This window comes from Carettochelys insculpta, chromosome 18 (genome assembly GCF_033958435.1).
Source record: "Carettochelys insculpta isolate YL-2023 chromosome 18, ASM3395843v1, whole genome shotgun sequence".
Classification (NCBI taxonomy): domain Eukaryota; kingdom Metazoa; phylum Chordata; order Testudines; family Carettochelyidae; genus Carettochelys; species Carettochelys insculpta.
The window spans coordinates 31,852,639-31,874,561 of NC_134154.1; the positions used below are offsets into that span (position 1 = coordinate 31,852,639).

The window sequence follows — 21,923 nt, forward strand, 5'->3', positions numbered from 1 at the left end:
TTAGGAAGACACACTTTGACATTAGTACTTGGTAACTGGTTGCTCTGAATTGCAAAGAAGCCAAGGAGTAGCTCTTGCAGTCCAAACAGTCTAGTCACGTTAGCTCTTCGTCATAGGTTGCTGAATGGAATCTGTGCTGTCTGTTCCTCTTGTTTGCAACCTCCATAACCAGATTGTTGTACATAGCCTGTGAGAAAAAAGTATTCTGAGCTCCAGGGTAGAACACAGTATTGTTTGTAAGCCCATTTGCATGAAAGCAGGATATAGCTGGAATTTGCCACACCAGGCATACTAGAGCAAACAGTGTCATTGATGGAAAAGGCTGGGGCAAATGTCTCCTAAATGGCCACTGAGGAGTGTTTTGCCATTCCTGTACCTTCTCCAACAGAATTTGTAAACTGAACACAGCCCACTGTCTATTTCTTCAGTTCTTGAAAGGCCTTGAAACCATCAGGGTCAGATGGTAGAGGAGACATGGTCTTCACCTCCATTTGGTGAGAGGACGACTTCTGGGAGGGAGGTGTTTTTCCTCCTCAGATGATTCCTCCTGCTTTGTGAGGTGCACCAGAGGGGCAAGGGTTGAGGAAGCTGGTTGTTGCTCTTCATATATTTTTATGATATGGGACCTAGTAGAACTCATCCCTGTAGGTGGGGCATAAAGGAAAAGGTGAAGACCCCAACATTGTCTTTGCCAGGATCTCCGGATAAACTACCTTCTGGGAGTTCTCTCAAGTTGGACTTCCAGGGAGTGAGACAGAAGATCCTACTATAGACACTGGAGAGAGGAGATGTCATTCCTCATGTCCAGCAGAGGGGCAGAAAGTGCCGGTACAAGAGACCACGTCAGTGCTGGACACCCAGGAGGCGCTTGCACCTTTATCAGCACACATTTAATAGCTGCTGGTTTCTGAGGCAGCACTAGGGGAAGTCATGGGGTATCTACTGGAAAAGTTTCTCAGAATTTTCAAAGAGTGTGTGGGGACCCTGCTAGGCAGAGGGTAAGTAGGGTCTGTAAAATGAGGGCTGCATGTGGAGACTCTCTCAGTACCAGTCAACAGCAGTGATTTGTGCTCTTCCAGGCTTTGGACAACCACGAGGAACAGGGTTTGGACAGTACTAGGCAGTGTAGGAAAGGGATCCTCAGAAGTATGTCAGTTGGATACAGTACCAAAGAATGATTGGTATATGAAGAGGGTTTCTTCTTGACTCAAGAGTTCTGATGTTTTGAAGGCACCAGGTCAAGCACCAAGGTGGATTGCATTTAAAGAGGTTTCTCAAAATGCAGCTTCTTTGTCAGTGCTGTAGAATCAATATGGAGGGGATGGGAACCTCGGTGATAGGGCTGCAGCAATCATGAGATGGCAGATTTCAGGATCCTAACAAAAGGAAGAAAGGTGAGCAGTAAAATACAGACCCTTGATTTCAGAAGAGCAGACTTTGACTCCCTGAGAGAACTGATGGGCAGGATCACATGGGAAGCTAATAGTTAGGGGAAAGGAGTTTAGGAGACCTCGCAGTATTTTAAAGACGTCTAACTGAAGGTACAGGAACAAACCATCCCGATGAACAGTAAGAAAAGCAAATACGGTAGGCAAGCAGCTTGGCTTACCAGGGAAATCCTTTGTGAGCTTAAACTCAAAAGGGATGCATATCAGAAGTGGAAACTTGGAAAGATAACTAAGGAGGAGTATTAATATATGACTGGAGAATGCTGGGGAGTAATCAGGAAAGTGAAATCACAATGGGAACTGCAGCTAGCAAGGAATGTGAAAGGCAACAAGAAGGTTTTCTACAGATGTGTTAACAATAAGAGCATGATCAGGGAGGGTGTAAGGCAAGGACTGTATGAGGGAGGTAATCTGGTGACAGATATAGTGAGAAAGGCTGAAGTACTCAATACTTTCTTTGCCTCAGTCTTAACAGACAAGGTCAGCTCCCAGATTATGGCACTAGGTAATGCAGTATGGGAAGGAGGTGGGCAGCCCTTGGTGGGTAAAGAACAGGTTAACAGATATTTAGCAAAGGCTAGATGTACACAAATCCAGGGGTCCAGATTTAATGCATCCAAGGGTACTGAGGGAATTGGCAGATGTCATTGCAGAGCCTTTGGCTATTATCTTTGAAAACTCATGGAGATCGGGAGAGGTACTGGATGACTGAAAAAGGCAAATGTAGTGCCCATCTTTAAAAAAGGAAAGAAGGACAATCCAGGGAACTAGAGACCAGTCAGCCTTACCTCAGTTCCTGGAAAAATCATGGAGGGGTCCTCAAGGAATCCATGTTGAAGCACTTGCAAGAGGAGAAAGTGATCAAGAGTAGTCCATATGGATTCACCAAGGGCAAGTCATGCCTGACCAATCTGATTAGCTTCTATGATGAGGTAACTGGCTCTGTAGACATGGGGAAGTTAATGGATGTGATATACCTTGACTTTAGCAAAGCTTTTGATACAGTCTCCCACAACATTCTTGCCCATAAGTTAAGGAAGTATGGATTGGATACATGGGCTATGTCTACACTAGCCCCAAACTTCGAAATGGCCACGCAAATGGCCATTTCGAAGTTTACTAATGAAGCGCTGAAATGCATATTCAGCGCTTCGTTAGCTTGCGGGCGGCCGCAGCACTTCGAAATTGACGCGCCTCGCGGCTCGTCCCAACGGGGCTCCTTTTTGAAAGGACCCCGCCTACTTTGAAGTCCCCTTATTCCCATGAGCTGATGGGAATAAGGGGACTTTGAAGTAAGCAGGGTCCTTTCGAAAAGGAGCCCTGTTGGGGCAAGCCGCGCGGCGGCGAGGCGCGTCAATTTTGAAGTGCTGCGGCCGCCCGCAAGCTAACGAAGCGCTGAATATGCATTTCAGCGCTTCATTAGTAAACTTCGAAATGGCCATTTGCGTGGCCATTTCGAAGTTTGGGGCTAGTGTAGACACGGCCATGGAGTGTAAGAGGAATAGAAAGCTGGGTAGGTGGTCAAGCCCAATGGGTAGTGATCAATGACGCAATGTCAGGTTGGCAGTCATTTTCAAGTGGAGTGCCCCAGGCATCAGTTGTAGGGCCGTTATTGTTCAACATCTTTATTAATGACCTGGATGAGGGGATGGGTTGCCCCCTCAGCAAATTTGCTGATGACACTAAGCTTGCGGGGAGAGGTAGATACGTTGGAAGGTAGGGATAGGGTCCAGAGTGACCTAGATGAATTGGAGAATTGGGCCAAAAGAAATCTGATGAGGTTCAACAAGGAGAAGAGTCCTGCACTTGGGACGGAAGTATCCCAAGCATGGTTACAGCCTAAGTAGCAGTGCAGTAGAAAAGGACCTGGGGATTACAGTGGACGAGAGGCTGAATATGAGTCAACAGTGTGCCCTTGTAGCCAAGAAGGTTAACAGCATATTGGGATGCATTAGGAGAAGCATATCCAGCAGACCTAGAGAAGTTATTAAGCCCCTCTATTCAGCATTGGCGAGGCCACATCTGGAGTATTGTGTCCAGTTCTAGGCCCCACAGTATAGAAAGGATGTGACTGCATTGGAGCAGGTACATTGGAGGGCAACGAAACTGATTAGGGGGATGTGGCACAGGACTTATCAGGAGAGGCTGAGGGATTTGGGGTTTAGTTTGCAGAAGAGAAGAGGGAGGGGCAATTTGATAGCAGCCTTCAGCTTCCTGAAAGGGGGCTCTAAAGAGACGGGAGAGAGGCTTTTCTCCGTAGTGATGGATGGCAGAACAAGGAACAATGGTCAGAAGTCACAGAGGGAGAGGTGTAGGTTGGATATTAGGAAAAACTATTTCACCAGGAGGATGGTGAAGCACTGGAATGTGTTACCTAGAGAGATGGTGGAATTGCCATCCCTAGAGGGTTTTAAGTCCCAGATTGACATAGTCCTTAGTGAGATTATTTAGTTGGAGTTGATCCTGCTTCAGGCAGGGGGCTGGACTATATGACCTCCTGAGGTCCCTTCCAGCCCTAGGATTCTGTGATAGCTGTAGCAAGATGTAAGGTCTCCTGGGTCCCACATGGGGTGGGGAGGTTTCCCCTTCTCTTATGCAGTTCAGAGAATGGGGTCTTATCTTCTTTGTAGACTTGGGTGGTTCTAGCTATTAACAGTGCAATGCTTCATCTCAAGCCACAGATGGCTTCGCAGGAACTGTATTGGTGGGAGGTCTCTCCCTCATCTAGTCTCACAGCAAAGCATGAGGGTGTATTTGGGCACAGGTGCAAACCTGTGGACAGTGCTGATGAAAACCTTCAATGAAGAGCACGCATGCTCATTCATATCTTGATGTGGAGGACCCATAGGAACACCACTGGAAGAAGAATCCGTGACTAATTGTTTTTATGTTAGTAAGTATTTTTTATCCCATTCAACTTAGGTTTTTCCTGTAACTTTATTTGTATTTGTATTATGAAACTTCAGGAATCTATTAAGAGCTGTTTCTGAAACAATCAGTACTGAGAAAGGGTGCATGAGTCAATTCCAGCTTGTAAATCTCTTTGGGATGTTCAGGATGAAAAGTGCATTGGAAAGGATACAATAAAAATCACTCCTCAGCTAGCAATAGTTGCAGGTGACATGAAGTTATATATTTTAGTAAAGACTAGAGAAGACTGTGAGAAGCTTCAGAGGAAACTAACCAAATTAGGCAATTGGGCAGAGTTCAGTAAATATTTCTGTTCTGTTTTTGGAAAGAATCAGGATGCTCTATCACACAAGAATGTAATAATAGGAACCAAGGAGAATGTTAAACATCTCTTAGGGATAAACAATTTTAAATCAGAAGGCCCAGATGACCTGCATCCAAGAATCCTAAAAGAGCTAGCTCAGCAAATCTCTGGCCAAATCTTGCAATACAGGAGAAATTCCAAAACACCGGAGAAGTCCTAACATTGTGGCAATATTCAAACGTTTGTAATTTTGCTGCTCTATTGGCAAAACAGCCAATTGGAAGCACAGCAGACAAGGAGACAGAGGGCCCCCCTGGAATATCCAGACCAGCTTTCTGTCAATAGAGGCATTATGCCTCAGGGGGAGCAGGATAAGATTGTCGATAGAAGTGCTGCATTCTGTTGATTTACTGTCAACAGAATGTGTTGGGAATCTGCATGCTCCCTGGGTTTTGTTGACAAACCCTCTGGTGTAGACATAGCCCAAGTCATATATGCTAATAATAATGATAAAATCAGGCCCATCTTCCTATTTAAACAACTATGTTTCACATGGCAATAAGGTAGGATGAACAATGGGACTCTGTTCTGAGCAGTAAGACTAAGAACTGCAGCATTCTTGGATAGCATGATATTGGCCTTGAACTCCCCATAGACTTTTGGGCTTTTACATGCAGAAGGTTAGTGCCATAGTTCAATCAAAATGGTATTTTCCTAATATTTGCTTAAGGTACCAGCTCTAACCTGTGCGCTCAATGTCATGAGAATTCTGCAGCCAATGCCACAGGGAATATGCAGGCAGGCACACATATGAGCAGATTGCTAAGAAGTGACTAAGGCTGCTTCTACACTGTCACTCTCCTTTTGGAGGTGGCATGCTAATGAGGCAATTTGAAGCAAGCTAATGTGCATATTCAGCACTCCATTAGCATAATGACAGACATGCGAATTTCAGTGTGCAGACTTCAAATTGCAGATAGATGGCAGCAGCTTTGAAATAAGCCCCACACTTCGACATTACTCCAATCTAGTTCTGTGGGAATGAGGGACTGTCAAAATGGAAGCAGCCTAAGTCAGGGAAACACAGTTTAGGTCACTCAGTCCACATACGAGCTGCGAGCTCCACCCACCCAGAATTCGCAGTCTGGTTGCAAAGGAAATCCCAACTTCTGACACTGCTCTGGAAAGCATCACAGTAAACTGTTGGTACTGAGCTCATCAGTACCAGTGCCCTGGAAGATGGCAGGTTTGTGATTTCTGTTTTTGTAGATGATGTCACCAGAAGAGGCAATAAATCCTTGCAGCTCAATCTGAGCCCTTGCAGGGTAAGTCTGCGTAACATGGAGTGGCTTCAGCTCTCACATGGCACAGATGGGGCCCTGCATATCACATCTCACCGAAGGAGCTCTGGGAATATGGGGCACAACCATACCTTGGAGCTGGAGTTCAGTGACCGGATGGAGGGTACTGCGATGAGGCTGAAGCGCTCGTAGAGATACTCATTCGAGGAGCTTCCTTTCAGGAGAGCAAAGGGGATAAGATACAATTCTCCCTCTAGAACCAGGATCAGCTGGCGATGGCGGCCAGCTGGACCACTGGAATGCATCAGACCCTGAGAAGGAAAGACACACAGGCAGCTCTCAGTCCCCTTGTTTATACAGCCAAAGAAATGCTCCATGTTCTGGTCCCCATCTAAATGTCAGGGTCTCTAGCTCTCAAAATCAGCAAGCTTGAAACATCTGTCTTAAAACTGCTGTTCAGTAGAGCACATCTGACGCCGCATGCAATACCTATCACCCTACATGTTTGCACTGATTAACATTTCATTTATGGACAGAAGATCTCTAGCCAGATTACTGGACTGGGTTCCACTTCTTTGCTGGAAAGATTTCAGGAGGCACAAACAGCTTTAGGAAACTTAACGACTCTCCAGCCTTGTATTATAACTGCCATTCCCACGCCAACACAAACTTCCTGTATACTGAAGGATGGAAGGGCTCATGCTTGGTCTCTGCCTCATCACTAGTCTCCAAACACACTTCTGAAGCTATCTGCTGGCTCACTGTTCTGGAGTTGGTGTAGTAAATTATATGATCTCTCCCACCCCATCTCGCTAATATCTTGGGACCAATACAGTCAGCTATAACAATACTGTATAATCTGGATTTGGGTTTTGGAATATCTTGCTATATATACTAGCTGCCCTTCTCCCCTCCACACACATTGACCCCAGGAGATGCTCTGTGAAAGGAACATGATCATTTATGTCATTAATACCGCCACTGCTAGATGTTATAACAGAGCTTGTACAAAATCTACCCTTATAAGGTGTCAATGGAAAATTATGATTTGCTGAGTGTGATTATCCTGTTTGTATGCATGTATAATCTTTCAGTCTAAAATGAATATTGACTGAGTATCAGTATTTCAAATGTCTTTGCTCCTGGGGTAACATCCACAAGGTAAAAGCAATGAGGAGTCCTGCAATACAGCAAACCCTCCATTTAACAGACTAACGGGGGGAGGGTTGTCTGTTATTACCAAAAGTCCATTAAATGCAAGGGTTAACTGCCCTGACCCAGAAAACAAAACAAGACAAAAAACCTGCTGCTCACCGGAGCCGCAACCTCTGGAGGAGCCGCTAGACCCCGCTGTGGCTGAGACCCTGCTATGTGGCTGAGATCCCCCAACTCCCCACTGCACAAGGCTGGAGGGGCTACCTTGCAGCCTGGAGTAGCTGCTGTCACCACCAGAATCGCCGTGTGCCCCTCCCACCAGGAATGGAGCATGTATGCAAGTATTACCTGCCTGCATGTGCACCACACCCTTGGTGGAGAAGTGTGTGGCAGCTCCAGCAGAGGCTCCGCCAGGCCACAGTGGGGGGTGAGGCTCTTTTTTGGGTGGTGAGGTGGGGTGGGGGCAGTTACAGACCCCCAGCAGACTTTGGAAACAACAGGGGGCATCCATTGTACCCACAGTCTGCTAAATTGGGGTCCGTAAAATAAAGGGTTTACGGTACCTTAGAGACTAACAGATTTATTAGGGTGAAAACTTTTGTGGGTCAAATCTGTTAGTCTCTACGCCTCGTTGTTCTTACAGATACTGACTAACATGATTGTCCCTCTGAGACTGGCCACAAGGTAGTGTGCATCCAGTCTAGCCAGCATATTGTGAATGGACCATTCAAATGGGTGGCTCATTAAGAAACACAGTGGGCCATTGAGCTTGTCCAGCCTGTTGAGCCTTCCTGTGTATGCATTAGCTAAAATATGGGTAATGGCTGTTCCTATGAATCATCAAAGTACCTTTGATTGTGTTGCTCATCCTCAGTCAGCCTTGTGACGTCCCTCCCCCTGTGGTTAGGGTTAGGGTTAATGAGGAGGTCAGGCTGACCTGGAAGAGCTGTGGGAGCCAGCAAATGGAGAATTTCAGAGGGGGTTTGTCGGAGGGAATCATAATTGCTGTGGTTAGGAAGGGCTGCATCACCTTTGCCAGTACTGCTCCTGTCTCCTGTACCTGCTCCTGTAACCAGATAGACAACCTGACCAAGGATGCCTCTGTGCAGATCCTGGGGTGGTTTTGCAGACGCTGTGGCCTGCATTTCCCACTCACAGAAAACCAGGCTGGGCCGGGGGGGGGAGGGAGGGGGAGCATCCAATGCAAAGGTACCAACTGGTGGAATCTCTCTAAAAGCCATGCCCAGGAGGTGTGGTTAAACAGTCTCTTTTGAGGGGGACACAAACACCCATCTGTCAACTTGACATGGCATTCCAGGAGGTCTGTTGCCTGCAAAGGGCTCATATCCCAGATGTTACAGAGGGATTGTTGAGGATAATCTGGCCCTTTGACTACTACTACCCCATACTACTCCTCCATGTGGTCATTAATGACACTGCAAGGTATGTCCTTCAGTGGATCAGAAGTAACTACAGGGCCCTGGAAGCACTGGTGCAGGTGATATTCTCTTTAATCCTTCTTGTCAAAGGTAGGGGCCCAGGCAGAGACAGGTGCATTCTGGAGGTGAATGCCTGGCTGAGAGCATGGTGTTGTCAGAAGGGCTTTGGCTTCCTTGACCACAGGATTCAGTTTTAGGAAAAAGGACTGCTAGGCAGAGATGAGGTCCACCTTTCAAGGAAGGAGAAGCGCATTGCTGGGCACAGACTGGCGAACCTAGTGAGTAGAGCCTCAAACTAGGTTTGAAGGGGGCAGGTAAGCAAAGTCCACAAGTAATTCAAAATTATGGAGACTTGGGAAAGGGTCAGAAACTGGGGAGACAAGAGGCTGTAACTGCACGGATCCGGGAGACACAAGACAGAACTGGGGGATGGGAATCAAATGAGTTTCTTGGCTGTCTGTATTCTAACGTGAGAAGTATAAGAACACAGAACATAAGAATGCCCATTCCTGGGTCAGACCAAAGGTCCATCTAGCCCAGTATCCCGTCTGCCAACAGTGGCCAGTACCAGGTGCCCTGGAGGGGGTGGACCGAAGACAATGATCAAGCAACTTGTCTCCTGCCATCCATCTCCAGCCTCTGACAAACAGAGGCCAGGGACACCATTCCTACCCCAAGTACAGGAGGGTTTGGGAGGGAGGGCTATTTCCCAAGTATGGGAAATAAGCAGGAGGAACTCCTAATGCTAATGAACGAACACAATTATGACATAGTTGCCATAACAGAGACTTAGTGGGATAATATGCACAACTAGAAAGTTTGTATAGAAGCGTACAGCTTGCTCAAGAATGACAGGCAAGGAAAAATGGGAAAGGGTTTTGCCTTACATATTAAAAACACATACAGTTGGTCTGAGGCCAAGATGGACCTAGGAGACAGACTTGTTCAAAGAATCTGGATAAAGATACAAGGCATAAAAAATAAGGGTCTGCCACAGACCACATAACCAGGAAGAAGAGGTGGATAGTGCTTTTTAAAAACCAATTTACAAAATAATCCAAAGCACAGGACTTGGTGGTTTTTGGGGGACTCCAACTATCCAGACATTTGTTGGGAAAACAACACACATTTTTGGAATGTACTGGAGACAATTTTGTATTCCAGGAGGTAGCGAAAGATACTAGGAAAGAGAGTGTTCTAGATTCAATTTTGACAAGTAGAGAGGAACCAGTTGAGAATTTAAAAATGGAAGGCAGCTTGGGTGAAAGTTATCATCAAATGATGAGTTCAAGATTCTAAGGAATTGCAGGAGGGCAAACAGCAAAACAAAGGCAATGGATTTAAAGAAGGCAGAGTTCAACAAGCTCAGGGAGTTGGTAGGTGAGATCTTAGAAAGAGCTACTGTAAGTACATAACTAGTTGGATAACCTATAACCCTCCTGTCCGCTCCAAGAGAGTAATTATCAGTGGTTCAGTCATGCTGGAAGGGCATAGCAAGTGAGGTTCTGTAGGATCAGTTCTGGATCCAGTTCTGTTCAATATCTTCATCATTGATTTACACAATGGCATAGAGAGTATGCTTATAAATTTTGCAGATGGTAGCAAGCTAGGAGGGGTTGCAAGTGTTTTGGAAGACAGGATGAAAATTCAAAATGATCTGGAGAAACTGAAGAAATGGTCTGAGATAAATAGGATGCAATTCAATAAGGACAATACAAAGTACTTCAGCTAGGAACAAACAACCAGTTAAACAATATACAAGATGGGAAATGACAGACTAGGAAGGAGAATCAAGAATCCAAGGTCTGAAAGGGACCTTAGGAGGCCATCGAGTCCAGACCCCTGCCTAAAGCAGGATCAACCCTAACTGTGTACTGTGGAAAGGGATCTTGGGAATCATAATGGATCATAAACTAAATGAGACAACAGCATAACACTATTGCAAAAAAAAACAAAAATTATTCTGGGATGTATTAGCAGAAGTGTTACAAACAAGACACAAAAAGTAATTCTTCTGCTCTACTCTGCACAGATTAGGCCTCAAATGGCGTATTGTATCCAGTTCTGGGCACCACATAGCTGGAAAAATGTGGACAAATTGGAGAAAATGCAGGGAAGAACAACAAAAATGACTAAAGGTTACGAAAACATTACCAAAGAGGGGAGATTAAAAGAACTAGGTTTCTGCAATCTGATAAAAGAAGAGTGAGAGGGGATATGACACCAGTTTTCAATTTCAAGTACCCTGTACAGTAAACCCTCGAGTTACATGGGGGTTGTGCTCCTGCAACCCCAGTGTAACTCAAAGTTTCGTGCAAGTTGAGGGGAAAGGAGAACCAGGCTGCAGCCTGGTTCCCAGCTCCCCTGGGCTTGCAGGAGCCAGGAAACTGACCAGCCCATCAGGGCTGGTCAGTTTCTTGGCTCCCAGAGTGGCACTCCTGACACCCCACTCATTTTCTTTTGTGCTGCACTACTGGAGTTTGCAAAGCCTCTGTCTGAGAGTGGGGACTGGGAGAGGGCAGGAGGAATCTCCATGCACAGGAGAGAGGGGACTGAGACAGCTGGTCAAAAAATGTTAAGAGTTTCGATAAATACATTCCTGAAAGAATTCTTTTTTGCTGTCAAAGTCTGAAATGTTGATGAAAATTTCACTTCACTAGAGAGCAGCAGATGGACAGCTGCTCAGCTCAGTATTTCAGCTTAGTAGAGCTTCTGCTTGCAGCCTGCCTGAAGCAACCGGTGAGGGCCTTGCACGAAGTGGGCATTCCCCTCGCTGCCTAGAGGCTGTGGTGGTGAGGCCTTTTCCTGTCCTGCCTGTGCTTACTTTTGCATTCTGTACGTTCCTTTATCCTCAGTCCTGTCACCTGAGACCTGCATGCTGCAGGTTGTATTATTTACATTCTTCCTCAGCTGGACTGCAACTGACACTATCCTCTTCAGGAGCCATATTGGTGTACATTTTTATAGAGCTTTATTTTGAGAACCTTCCCATAACAAATGGAAAGGCTTCACTTCCATGCAACTGGTGTCAAGATACTCAATGTTCCTCATTCTGATAGCACAAAGAAATGACACTAGCAAATGCACCAGCAGTGGGACTCCCACCCAGAGATTCTGCACAAAAATATCATCAGTGAACTGTCAATTGTATGCTAAGCAGATGTTGAACCAGTCGGCACAGAAACTTTCAAACCCAAGAATAGCTAAAAATGTCAGACAGGGAGTTTGCACTTCTCCACAAATCCAGGGACAACTTTTAAATATTGGCTTAGAATCCAGTCCTGAAAAACTTAGTGATGGCAAGAAGTCCTGTGGCACCTTGTCAGCTAACAGATATTTTGGAGCATAAGCTTTTGTGAGCAAAGACCATTTATGCTCCAAAATATCTGTTAGGTGCCAGAGGACTTCTTGTTGTTTTTGAAGATACAGACTAACTCGGCTACCTCTCTGATACTTAGTAATGGCAGACACCACCTCAGTTACTGCTTCCAATGAGTCCAGGCCCTCAGGATCCCAAGTACCCGAACATGGTGCCCAGTTATAAGTGGCTGTTAATTCATTAGTTCTACCATCCACAGGATGTTAGGAAGGCAAATTTCTCACCACACCTTCCCTCACAGTGTATGGATGGCGCACATTGATCTGCTGGTTGTTAGTATCTCCTCCTCTCGTCCACAAAAGGTTGAAATAGAAAGAGACTGGTCAAGTTGTCATCAAACAGACAAAGACACAAAGGTCATTAATGGTAGCTGCTGCCTCTGGTCTTATTTAAGGATGTAAAAGTGAATTCCATTTAAATCTGGTTCATTGTGTTTGGTCAAACAAGAGCAGAAACATCACCTCACAGTAAGGAGTTCTGTAGATCACATACAATTTGGAAAAAGAAGCACTGAAACAGCATCTGCACCACACATATCAGAAGCAGCAAACATGATCTCACCCACAAAACAGACAACAAATTGCTAAGCAGACAGATGCCTCAATGTTAAGAGCAGCAGGTTTAGCATGGCCCTGTAAATAGACATTTCATTTCAACCCGGTCCCTTTAGCACATGCCCAGATGAGATTTTAGCTTCAACCTGACCTGATTTTGAAATTAATCCTGTTCAGTGTGTATTGTTGTATGTCCCTTGAGACCTCTTGCTCTTTCCCAAGTGTGAGTATTCACTGGCAGGATGGAGACAAGGGCTCTGCACTCTGGACTAGAATTTCTTTTGAGTGACACGATTTTAACTGGCAACCGACACAGCGAACATCTGTTTTGACAGGAAAAGGACAGCTACTCATGCTGCTCAGCAAATGAGGAGAGAACTGGCCCTACTCCACTCTGAGTGGAACTGTGAATGACATTTATCTCTTCCTACTGAAAGCCTGGCTCCAGCTCAAGCAGCACTGGGCGTGGCTTTTTCAAACATTTGTTCTTGCATTGTGTAGGTACCCAGAGAACCCCTCTGGCACCAGACAGATCTATTATTCTTGGAAAGAAAACACCCACATTCTACCTCTCTCTCAAATTACTGACCTACTTTGCTTCTTTTTCGATTCCTCAATTTAGAGCCAATTTCATTCTTTCCTTCCCACTGAACTGGAGGTTGCAGGATTTCCTTTCTGGAAGAGTCTCTTTCCCCTTTTCAAACAGGTCATGGCCTAACTAGTCAAATGAAAACACAGACCACTGTGAGTAAAAAGGGGTAGAAAGCAGCATGCAGTGACTAGGCTTACATGTGCAGAGTAACCAGGCAACCCGGAGAGAAAGGACTGGATGGGTGTATGCATTAGAAGAGAGAGATCTGATGCATTTTATTACTTGTGCCAAGTCCTGCACACACAGGTTGGATGATACACCTCTGTCCTGATCCGTAGTTCCCCCATCCCAGCCCTGGGCCTCTCCTGACCAGAGACTGCAGCAATTTTTAATGTTGATAGCTGTTTGTAAGATTGAGACCCACTGATCTCACTTCAGTGATGAGTTGAGGAGTAACAGCATCTCCTGCGGGACTCTGGAAGCTTAGGTCACAGCCCACAGCAAAAACAGAGCAACATTCATAATGGCCCACTGAAGCAGCACCTGAGGAAGGCTAGACACAAGCTAGGAGGTCAGACAAAGGGACTGCAAGAAACTTTCCCATATGAAATGGGAACAAAACAGCAGAAGGGAAAGGAAGAGATTTTCTTTTAAGAGAAGATAAAAATAGTCACTGACCTCTTGCTGTTTTTTCCTGCCCTCCTCGCAGCTCTGTAGCTTACCCTCCTCTATCGACTGGAGACAAAGATTCAGGGTCAGTCACTCTGACATCCAGCTGCCTCAGGAGCCTTCCTGAGAAAAATGTCCTCTCCATTCTGACATATTGTTTACAAGCACCAACGGCTCCTAAAGGGAGGCCTCCCCCCTGCACACTGCCTGTGGTGAACCAGCCTGCGTGCTCTGCAGCTAAATTTACCAGCCTCTGCTCAATCTTGCTTCTCTCTGCAGAGACCAAGTTGACAAGCAGTAGCTTCCCACCAGGGGGTTGTTGTTTTTCAGAAATGGGTTTTTTTTTTAAATATATATATTCCGTTTGACTTACTGCTCCGGGAGCTTTAGCTTCAGGCAACATAATGAGACTATCTAAGCCATAGTGACATGTGCCTAGCAGAATTTTCCATTTGCATGGAAACCTCCAGGGTTTAATTTTTTTTTCAGGATAGCTGCATGTGTGTTAGGAAAACAGAAATAAAATTATGAGGCTCATTTGCATTTCACATGCCTCCAAGAGCTATTTTCAGGGGCAAGATTAAACAGAAAGAAGCTGTTCAATGAAAGCAATTGGTGCAGAGTTTAAGGTGGCAAGGGAGCCTGGTGACCATGGGGCACCAGGCTCCAGTACATGATGGTGGCTGGAAAGCCACATAATTATGTGCCTGAGCGACTGATGAATTGGTGGGAGTATGAGAGTCACTGCGTGCTGGCAGTGGCATCAGCAGCTAAAATGCCAATAAGCTGCTGGTCTGGGGACCCCTCTTCTTAGTAGTCAATGCACTATGGGTACCAGTGACAAGCTGCCAATAAGGGGACAGGGTGTCTGGGCCACTGGCAGAGTCAGAGCTGCCATTTGCTGAGGTAATGCACAAATGGTCTTCTCTATCCATTCCCACGTGTGACTGATTATCATAATGCTGGGAAGTAGGCTCTCCAAGGCTTTCTCTGCAGCCCCTAACCCCCAGGGGGACAGCCACAGGGTACCCTGAGTCAGTCACACAGTATTACAGCCCAGTGCCCAGCCACAATGCTTCTCAGGCCTGAGGGAAATAGCAGATGCCCAGAGCATCTGGAGAGCCTGTTAACAGAGCCACTCCCAGGCTATTCAAGCCCTTCAGAAAACAGGTGAGTGCAGTGCCCAGATTTAGCTTGCTCCAGAATCTGGCAGAAGCCAGCACAGAGAACCCAACTGGCAAATGGTCCCTCTCAGAGCCCTCTGAAGGTCAGCTTCCTTGCACTAGAATCATCAGCACTAATGCTGCTTCCCTCCCTGGCAGCAGGTGCCACCTTCCAAATTGTAGCCCCCTGGGATAACTTCATCATCATCATCATCATCATCATCAACCATGGGGCCAGTACCCACTAGTGACTGATGCCTCCTTCACTATTTCCTTCCATCTTTCCCTGTCCGGCGTGGAGTGGCTTAGTTTCTGTAGACTGGTTCTGCACCAATCTACTATATCATCTACCCATTCTCTGTGGGGTCTGCCTCTCCTGTTCAAACTGTCCATTATGCTGAATACCAGGGTCTTGGGTTTTTGCTTGTCATTCATTCTGCAGATATGCCCAAATAGCTGTAACTTGTGTTGTATATCCTTAATTACATTCTGTTTTCATTATATTCAGCAGTTATGCAAGGAACCTTTGGGCCTGCACACTGTGGCTACATCTACACCAGCATTCCTCTTTCAAAAGAGTCATACAAATGAGTGAAATCAAAATGCAAATGAGGGGTAGATTTACATATATGGCACCTCATTTGCATATTCTTCTTTCGAAAGAAGAAAAGCAGTGTAGACACAGCTCTTTCGAAAGTGATCCCCATCTTCGAAAGAACACTTCTTCCTAAAAAAATATGGAAGAAGGGTTCGTTCAAAGATGGGGATTAGAGCCGCATCTACACTGCTGACAAGCACCCCTGCAGCACCTTACAGACTAACAAATTTGTAAGTTTTTATGAGTAGAACCCACTTTTCGGATGCATTACTATGCATCAGCCAAACAGTCAACAGCTTGCGAGAAATCATTTCTCATTCCTGCTGAATCCTGAACCTGCATTCATCTCACCACAAGTATCTCAACCAGGAGCAAATCAGAAGCATGGAGGCAGCCCCAGGCTCCTGCTCTCCTCCTGCAGGTTGTTTGGAAAGGAGCAGGTCATCTGAGCAGCACCCAGATATTACAGCAACTGCGAAGAACTAGAAAGGCACAGTGTGGATGCTCCCAGGGCTGTCACCTTCTAGCCAAACAGACTGCAGCAAAGCCAGGGAAGCCACTCCAGAAGTGGTATTCAGCTAGATAAGTGGTGACTCCAGCAATCTGGAAAACCCAGAAGGCTCCCCTGCTGCACCTCCTCACAGGTTGTCATTAGCACTGCAGGTGCAAATGACTCGCCAGGTCCTTTTGCACCCATTGTGCTTCTCTTGCAAGTTTTCTGATGTGGCATCTCAGAGCTGAAGCCCCCCTCTCCTGTGAGGCTCAGACTGGAGCTGATGTTATGTTTTATGATGGCTGCTATACGCAACTACACTATGCACTTCTTAAATATAAGTGCGAGTGTGGCTGCCTTCCTGACAACAAAGGACAGCATGTTTCCAGGAAGCCGCCAAGGCAGAGCTTTCCCCTTAAGCAAAAATTAAATCAAATAGCAGTATAATGCCGAAGGTGAAATATTATTTGATTTTGCTTTTCCAACTCCCTGATCCAGGGCCTTAACAACATCGTGGCTGCTAAACAAAGACAGTTGTTCAAATAATTATGAACATTGCATAAAGAAGCTAATCTCTTTAGTCTCGAAGTGGCTGTGATTTATAATCTCAGACTTATTCTCGATACTTTTATTGGAAGGCTGAAAAACACAACTGTATAGTCTGTCCAGGGAACTTGCAGCTGACTTCCCAGGTTGGCTGCCACTGACAGTGCAGCATGGCCCCCTAATGGATAAAATCACACTGCAGCTGCCCGGAGAACTAGGAGGACTACAGGACAGGTATCACAGGCTTTCATGCGAGGTGGGAGAATTAAGCCCGTAGGAAAAAGAAAAATGGGGAAGGGAATTCTGCTATTCACAGGCTCCCTGACTCTCTTAGGGAAGAGGTGTCACTACACCAAGTAACAAAACTGCACCAATCAACTCCTTCCCACAAGCGAAGCCAGGAATGTAGTAAAAGCCCAAGCCTGTGCAGTCTGTCACTCACGGACATTTCCCCCACTGAGTTCTGTGCAAAATCAATGCTGACTTTCCTGGTGCCTCAGCACAACTGCAGCTGGCAGGTAAACCCAGACATCCAGTGTCAGATAAGATGGCTGTGAAAATGTTCTCAGCTCTGTGGGTCACTGTGATTCTGTCACATACTCCACAGCAAACATCTCAGCATGCACCCAAAGTCACTCTCCATTCGCCGAGCTGGTGTGCAAGCGATTAAGTGCAATCCCTTTCTTTAGTGTCTCTCTCCTATGCACAGGTGTCCCTTGGCCATATGTTGCATTCCCAGTAGGTCTTTTGCACCTGGTGCTCCTCCTAAGCACCGGAGATTGGTTGGGCTCCTTAGCAGCATGTGGATGTAGCAATGGCACCACATGATGTGGTTCTGAGCATGCCCAGAAACACTTCACCTCACCTGACTGACAACAGCACCCTACCTGAGCTCCAGCATGGCCAGCAACCTCACCTGTGCCCAGCAGCAAGCACATCCCAGCAGCCTCCCCTCAATGCAGCAAGCAGCCTAGCTTGTGCCAAGGGCTTGGGCTAGGCCTTTCCTACTGACTATTCCAGGCTCTTGCTGTAAAACACAGTTACTTAACTTTGTAACACATCTTCAAGATGTGTTGTTCATGTCCATTCCAATTTACATGCATTGGCACACATGTGCCCAATTTCTGGACAAATTTTCCCCAGCAGACTTCCCTGCCTGGCCTGCCACCTCCCCGGGCTCAGTTCCTTTTTGATAGCTACTCCAACAGCAGGGAAGGCAGGAGGATTTTGGAATGGACATGAAAACCACACCTCAAAGAAGAACAGTTACAGAGGTAAGCAATAATTTTTATTTCTTCGAGGGGTTGCTTATGTCCAATTCAATTTAGGTGAATACCCAGCTAACATTAACATTAGAAGGTGGGTTGGAGTTCTGAAACAACTGGGGTGCCACTCTACCCATTGCAGCATCTTCCCTCACCTGCTGTGTGATTGCACAGTGGACCAAGTGGCTGCCCTACAAATTTCCTGAATAGGAACATGGGCCAGGAAGGCCATTGAAGACGCATGGGCCCTCATAGAGTGAGCCTGGAGAGGAGGAAGAGGGGAAACCTCTGCTAGTTTGTACCACTCGCCAATAGATGCTACTATTCATGATGACATCTTTTGCAAACACCCTGGGAGACCGTTCATCCTATTTGCAACAGCTACAAAAAGCTGTTGAGATTTCCTGAAGGGTCTGGTTCTGTCCAAATAGAAGGCTGAGGCCCTTCGGTTGTCCTGCATGTGTAAACTCTGTTCCCAAGGGTTAGCATGTTGCTTTGGGTAACAGACTCGCAGTGAAATTTCTTGGTTGACATGGGACGAGGAGACTGCCTTCAGTAAAAACACCAGATGGTGCCTCAGTCTAACCTTGTCTTTGTGGAAAACTGTTGAGGACAGGTCCACCACAGGAGCCTTCACCTCAGACACCCTCCTGGCTGATGCCACCCAAACAGTGACCTTGTATGACAAATACAGAAGGGAGCAAGAGGCAAGGGCTCAAACAGAGCACCCATGAGTCCAGATAAAACTAAACTGAGGTCCCACATGGGGAGAGGTTGCCTAATTGGTGGGTGTATGCTTTCCAATTCCTTAATGAAACTTCTGACCATTGGGTCTGAGAACACCTATGATGATCCATGTTCAGGATGAAAGACAGACATAACTGCCATGCGTACTCTGATAAAAGCTAAGGACAACCCCAGCTGACTAAGGTGCCACAGATAATCTAACATTAATGGAATCATCGCCTGCAAAGGAGAAAACCCTCTCTGGCTTGCCCAAATTGAAAATTGTTTCCATTTGGTCAAGTAAATGGCTCTGGTTGAAGGCTTCCTACTGTTCATGGGAACCTCCTTCACCGGGTCCCAATATGAATGTTCCATGGCATTCAGCGTCGAAGCTTCCATGCCTTGAGGTGAAGTGACCTGAGACCAGGGTGCTGCAGATGGCCGTTCTCCTGGGTAAGTAAGTCTGAGTGCAGGGGGGTGTGATTTGGCACCACTTAGACAGCTCCAGGTAAGTGTACCAGTGCTGTCTGGCCCACGCATGGGCTCTGAGAATTACTGAGGCCTTATCTGATATTATCTTGAGAAGGACCTCGTGTATGAGGGGGACTGGAGGGAATGCATAGACAAGGGAACCCCTCCCTTAATGCTTAATCCATGTGCCAAAGACCCTGGACTGTGGTTCTGTTAAGAGCAGAACCTGGCGCACTTGGTGTTGAGGTGCATGGCGAATAAGTCTATTTGGGTATAACCCCAGACAGAAAATTGATCTTGCTACCTCTGGGTGAATGAATTACCTGTGGTCTTGAAGGACCTGCTGAGATGGTCTGCTATAGTGCTGTAAATGCCAGGTAAGAAAGATGCCTACAAGTGAATGTTGTTGCGAATGCAGCGCTCCTACAGTTACACAGGGGAGAGAAGTGCGCACCCATCTCTTGATACAGTACATTCCCAAGCCTTGAGCTGGCTAGCTGTCCTTCCCCAGCCCCAGCAAGCTTTGATAGGTGATGCTTGTTCCAGGCACTTACCCCTTCCAGGGGCCCGATCAGCAGGTCATAGAGTGCACGTAGTGGGGCTTTGGGCAAGCTGCCCTGCCTCCTGGGAAGAGAGGAAGTTCCATCCTTCACAGGGCACATGGTAGCGCTGAACAGACTGCTCATGCTCTGACAGCTCCTGTGGACAGACCGAAAGTGAGAAGTTAACTGCAATGGCCCAGAGGTCTGAGGTGGATTGTCCTGGCATCACCCTAGCTGCCCACAGAGCAGACCCCCATGCATGCTCAGGAAAGCCTGGTGTTGCTGGAGTAGCATTCCTCTCTGGTTTGACTCCCCATTCAGTCACCCAGCATGCAGAGCACTGAGAGAAACGGCAGCGTGAACCAGCTTGCACTTCTGGGGAATTTCTTTACAGAATTCACATCCCAAAGTGCTGTGCAAAGGATTTAATTTCATACGTGTGCGGAGCGACTGTGTGCAGGCAAATGTGAGACCCATGTAGGCCTGCAGCCTCAGTAAGACTTACATTGGCACTTGGCTCCAGTTCATCTGGGATGGCATCAGAAGGCAAAGGGAGTGCTGGGCAGACAGCTGCCCTTGCTGCCCTGCCTTAGCGTGGCCACTGATGGGTGAAGGCATCCCAAGGGAGAACAGGTGGGAGCCAGCAAGCTGCTGACTTGGTGCTCCAGCCTCAGATACAGCTGCATGGCAAGCAGGAGTCCAGCGAGACACTCACTCTCATGCTGGCTTTCCCCCGCTGCTCAATGTTAGGACCTCAGGGCTGGACTCTACACACATTTGGCCCCTGGCCCCTCTGCTAATCCCCACATGCTGCACAGACACACGGCCCCCCTACCTTCCCCCCCCACTGCACAGACACACAGACCCCTGCCAACCCCCCCACTGTACAGACACACGGCCCCCCCACCATCCCCCCCACTGCACAGACATACAGACCCCTGCCAACCCCCCACACTGCACAGACACACGGCCCCCCACCAACCTCCCCCCCACTGCACAGACACACAGAACCCCACCAACCCCCCACACTGCACAGACACACAGACCCCCGCCACCTACCCACTGCACAGACACACGGCCCCCTGCCAATTCCCCACTGCACAGACACACGGCCCCTCGCCAACCCCCCCACTTCAAACACACACACACGGCCCCCCACCAATCCCCCCCACTTCACAGACACACGGCCCCCCCGCCAACCCCCCCACTACACACACACACACGGCCCCCCCGCCAACCCTCCCACTGCAGACACATGGTGTCCCCCACCAACCCCTCCCACTGCACAGACACATGCCCCCCCACCAACCTCCCCCCCACTGCACAGACACACAGAACCCCACCAACCCCCCACACTGCACAGACACAGCCCCCTGCCAATCCCCCCCCCACTGCACAGACACACAGCCCCCCACCATCCCCCCACTGCACAGACACACGGCCCCCCCGCCAATCCCCCCCACTGCACAGACACACGGCCCCCCCGCCAATCCCCCGCACTGCACAGACACACAGCCCCCTGCCAATCCCCCCCCACACTGCACAGACACACAGCCCCCCTGCCAATCCCCCCCCCACACTGCACAGACACACAGCCCCCCACCATCCCCCCACTGCACAGACACACAGTCCCCTGCCAATCCCCCCCCCCACTGCACAGACACACGGCCCCCCCGCCAATCCCCCCCACTGCACAGACACACAGCCCCCTGCCAATCACCCCCCCCACACTGCACAGACACACGGCCCCCCACCATCCCCCCACTGCACAGACACACAGTCCCCTGCCAATCCCCCCCACACTTCACAGACACACGGCCCCCCTGCCAATCCCCCCCCACACTGCACAGACACACAGCCCCCCACCATCCCCCCACTGCACAGACACACGGCCTCCCACCATCCCCCCCACTGCACAGACACACAGCCCCCCACCATCCCCCCCACTGCACAGACACACGGCCCCCCTGCCAATCCCCCCCACTGCACAGACACATGGCCCCTCTGCCAAACACTCCCACCTTCACAACCTGCCCCCAACCCCATGATGCACAGGCAGAGGGCCCCTCTGCCAAAGCCCAGTCTCCCCCAGTCACACCAGGACAGGCAGCATCTCTGCTGCTAAAACCCCCCATACACACCTGGAGAGGTACACGGCAACTCCATCAGACATATCCCACGTGCACCCCAAGGGCACACAGCACCTCTGCCCAAAAGCCCTCCCTGCACCCTGCCAGTCATCAGTGCCCCTGGGCTATGCCAGCGAGTGCACGTTCCCACAGTGACCCTAAGTACACCAGCTTCATGGCCATGGAACAACTGTGCTGTCACCAGAACTTTTCCCAACACAGCGATGCTGCTGTCATCA

General features: G+C 48.0%; 1 protein-coding gene across 2 annotated transcripts in view; it reads right to left on the bottom strand.

Annotated features, from left to right (window-relative positions):
* The window catches only part of TTC28 (tetratricopeptide repeat domain 28), a 483,355-nt gene that overhangs the window by 30,609 nt on the left and 430,823 nt on the right, over window positions 1-21,923 (bottom strand). For both annotated transcript variants that reach the window (XM_075012421.1, XM_075012420.1), the window contains 2 exons: window positions 19,568-19,712; window positions 6,095-6,274 (listed from right to left, as the gene is read on the bottom strand). In XM_075012421.1, the coding sequence (XP_074868522.1) occupies window positions 6,095-6,274; window positions 19,568-19,712 (325 nt within the window). The remainder of the gene's footprint in view (window positions 1-6,094; window positions 6,275-19,567; window positions 19,713-21,923) is intronic.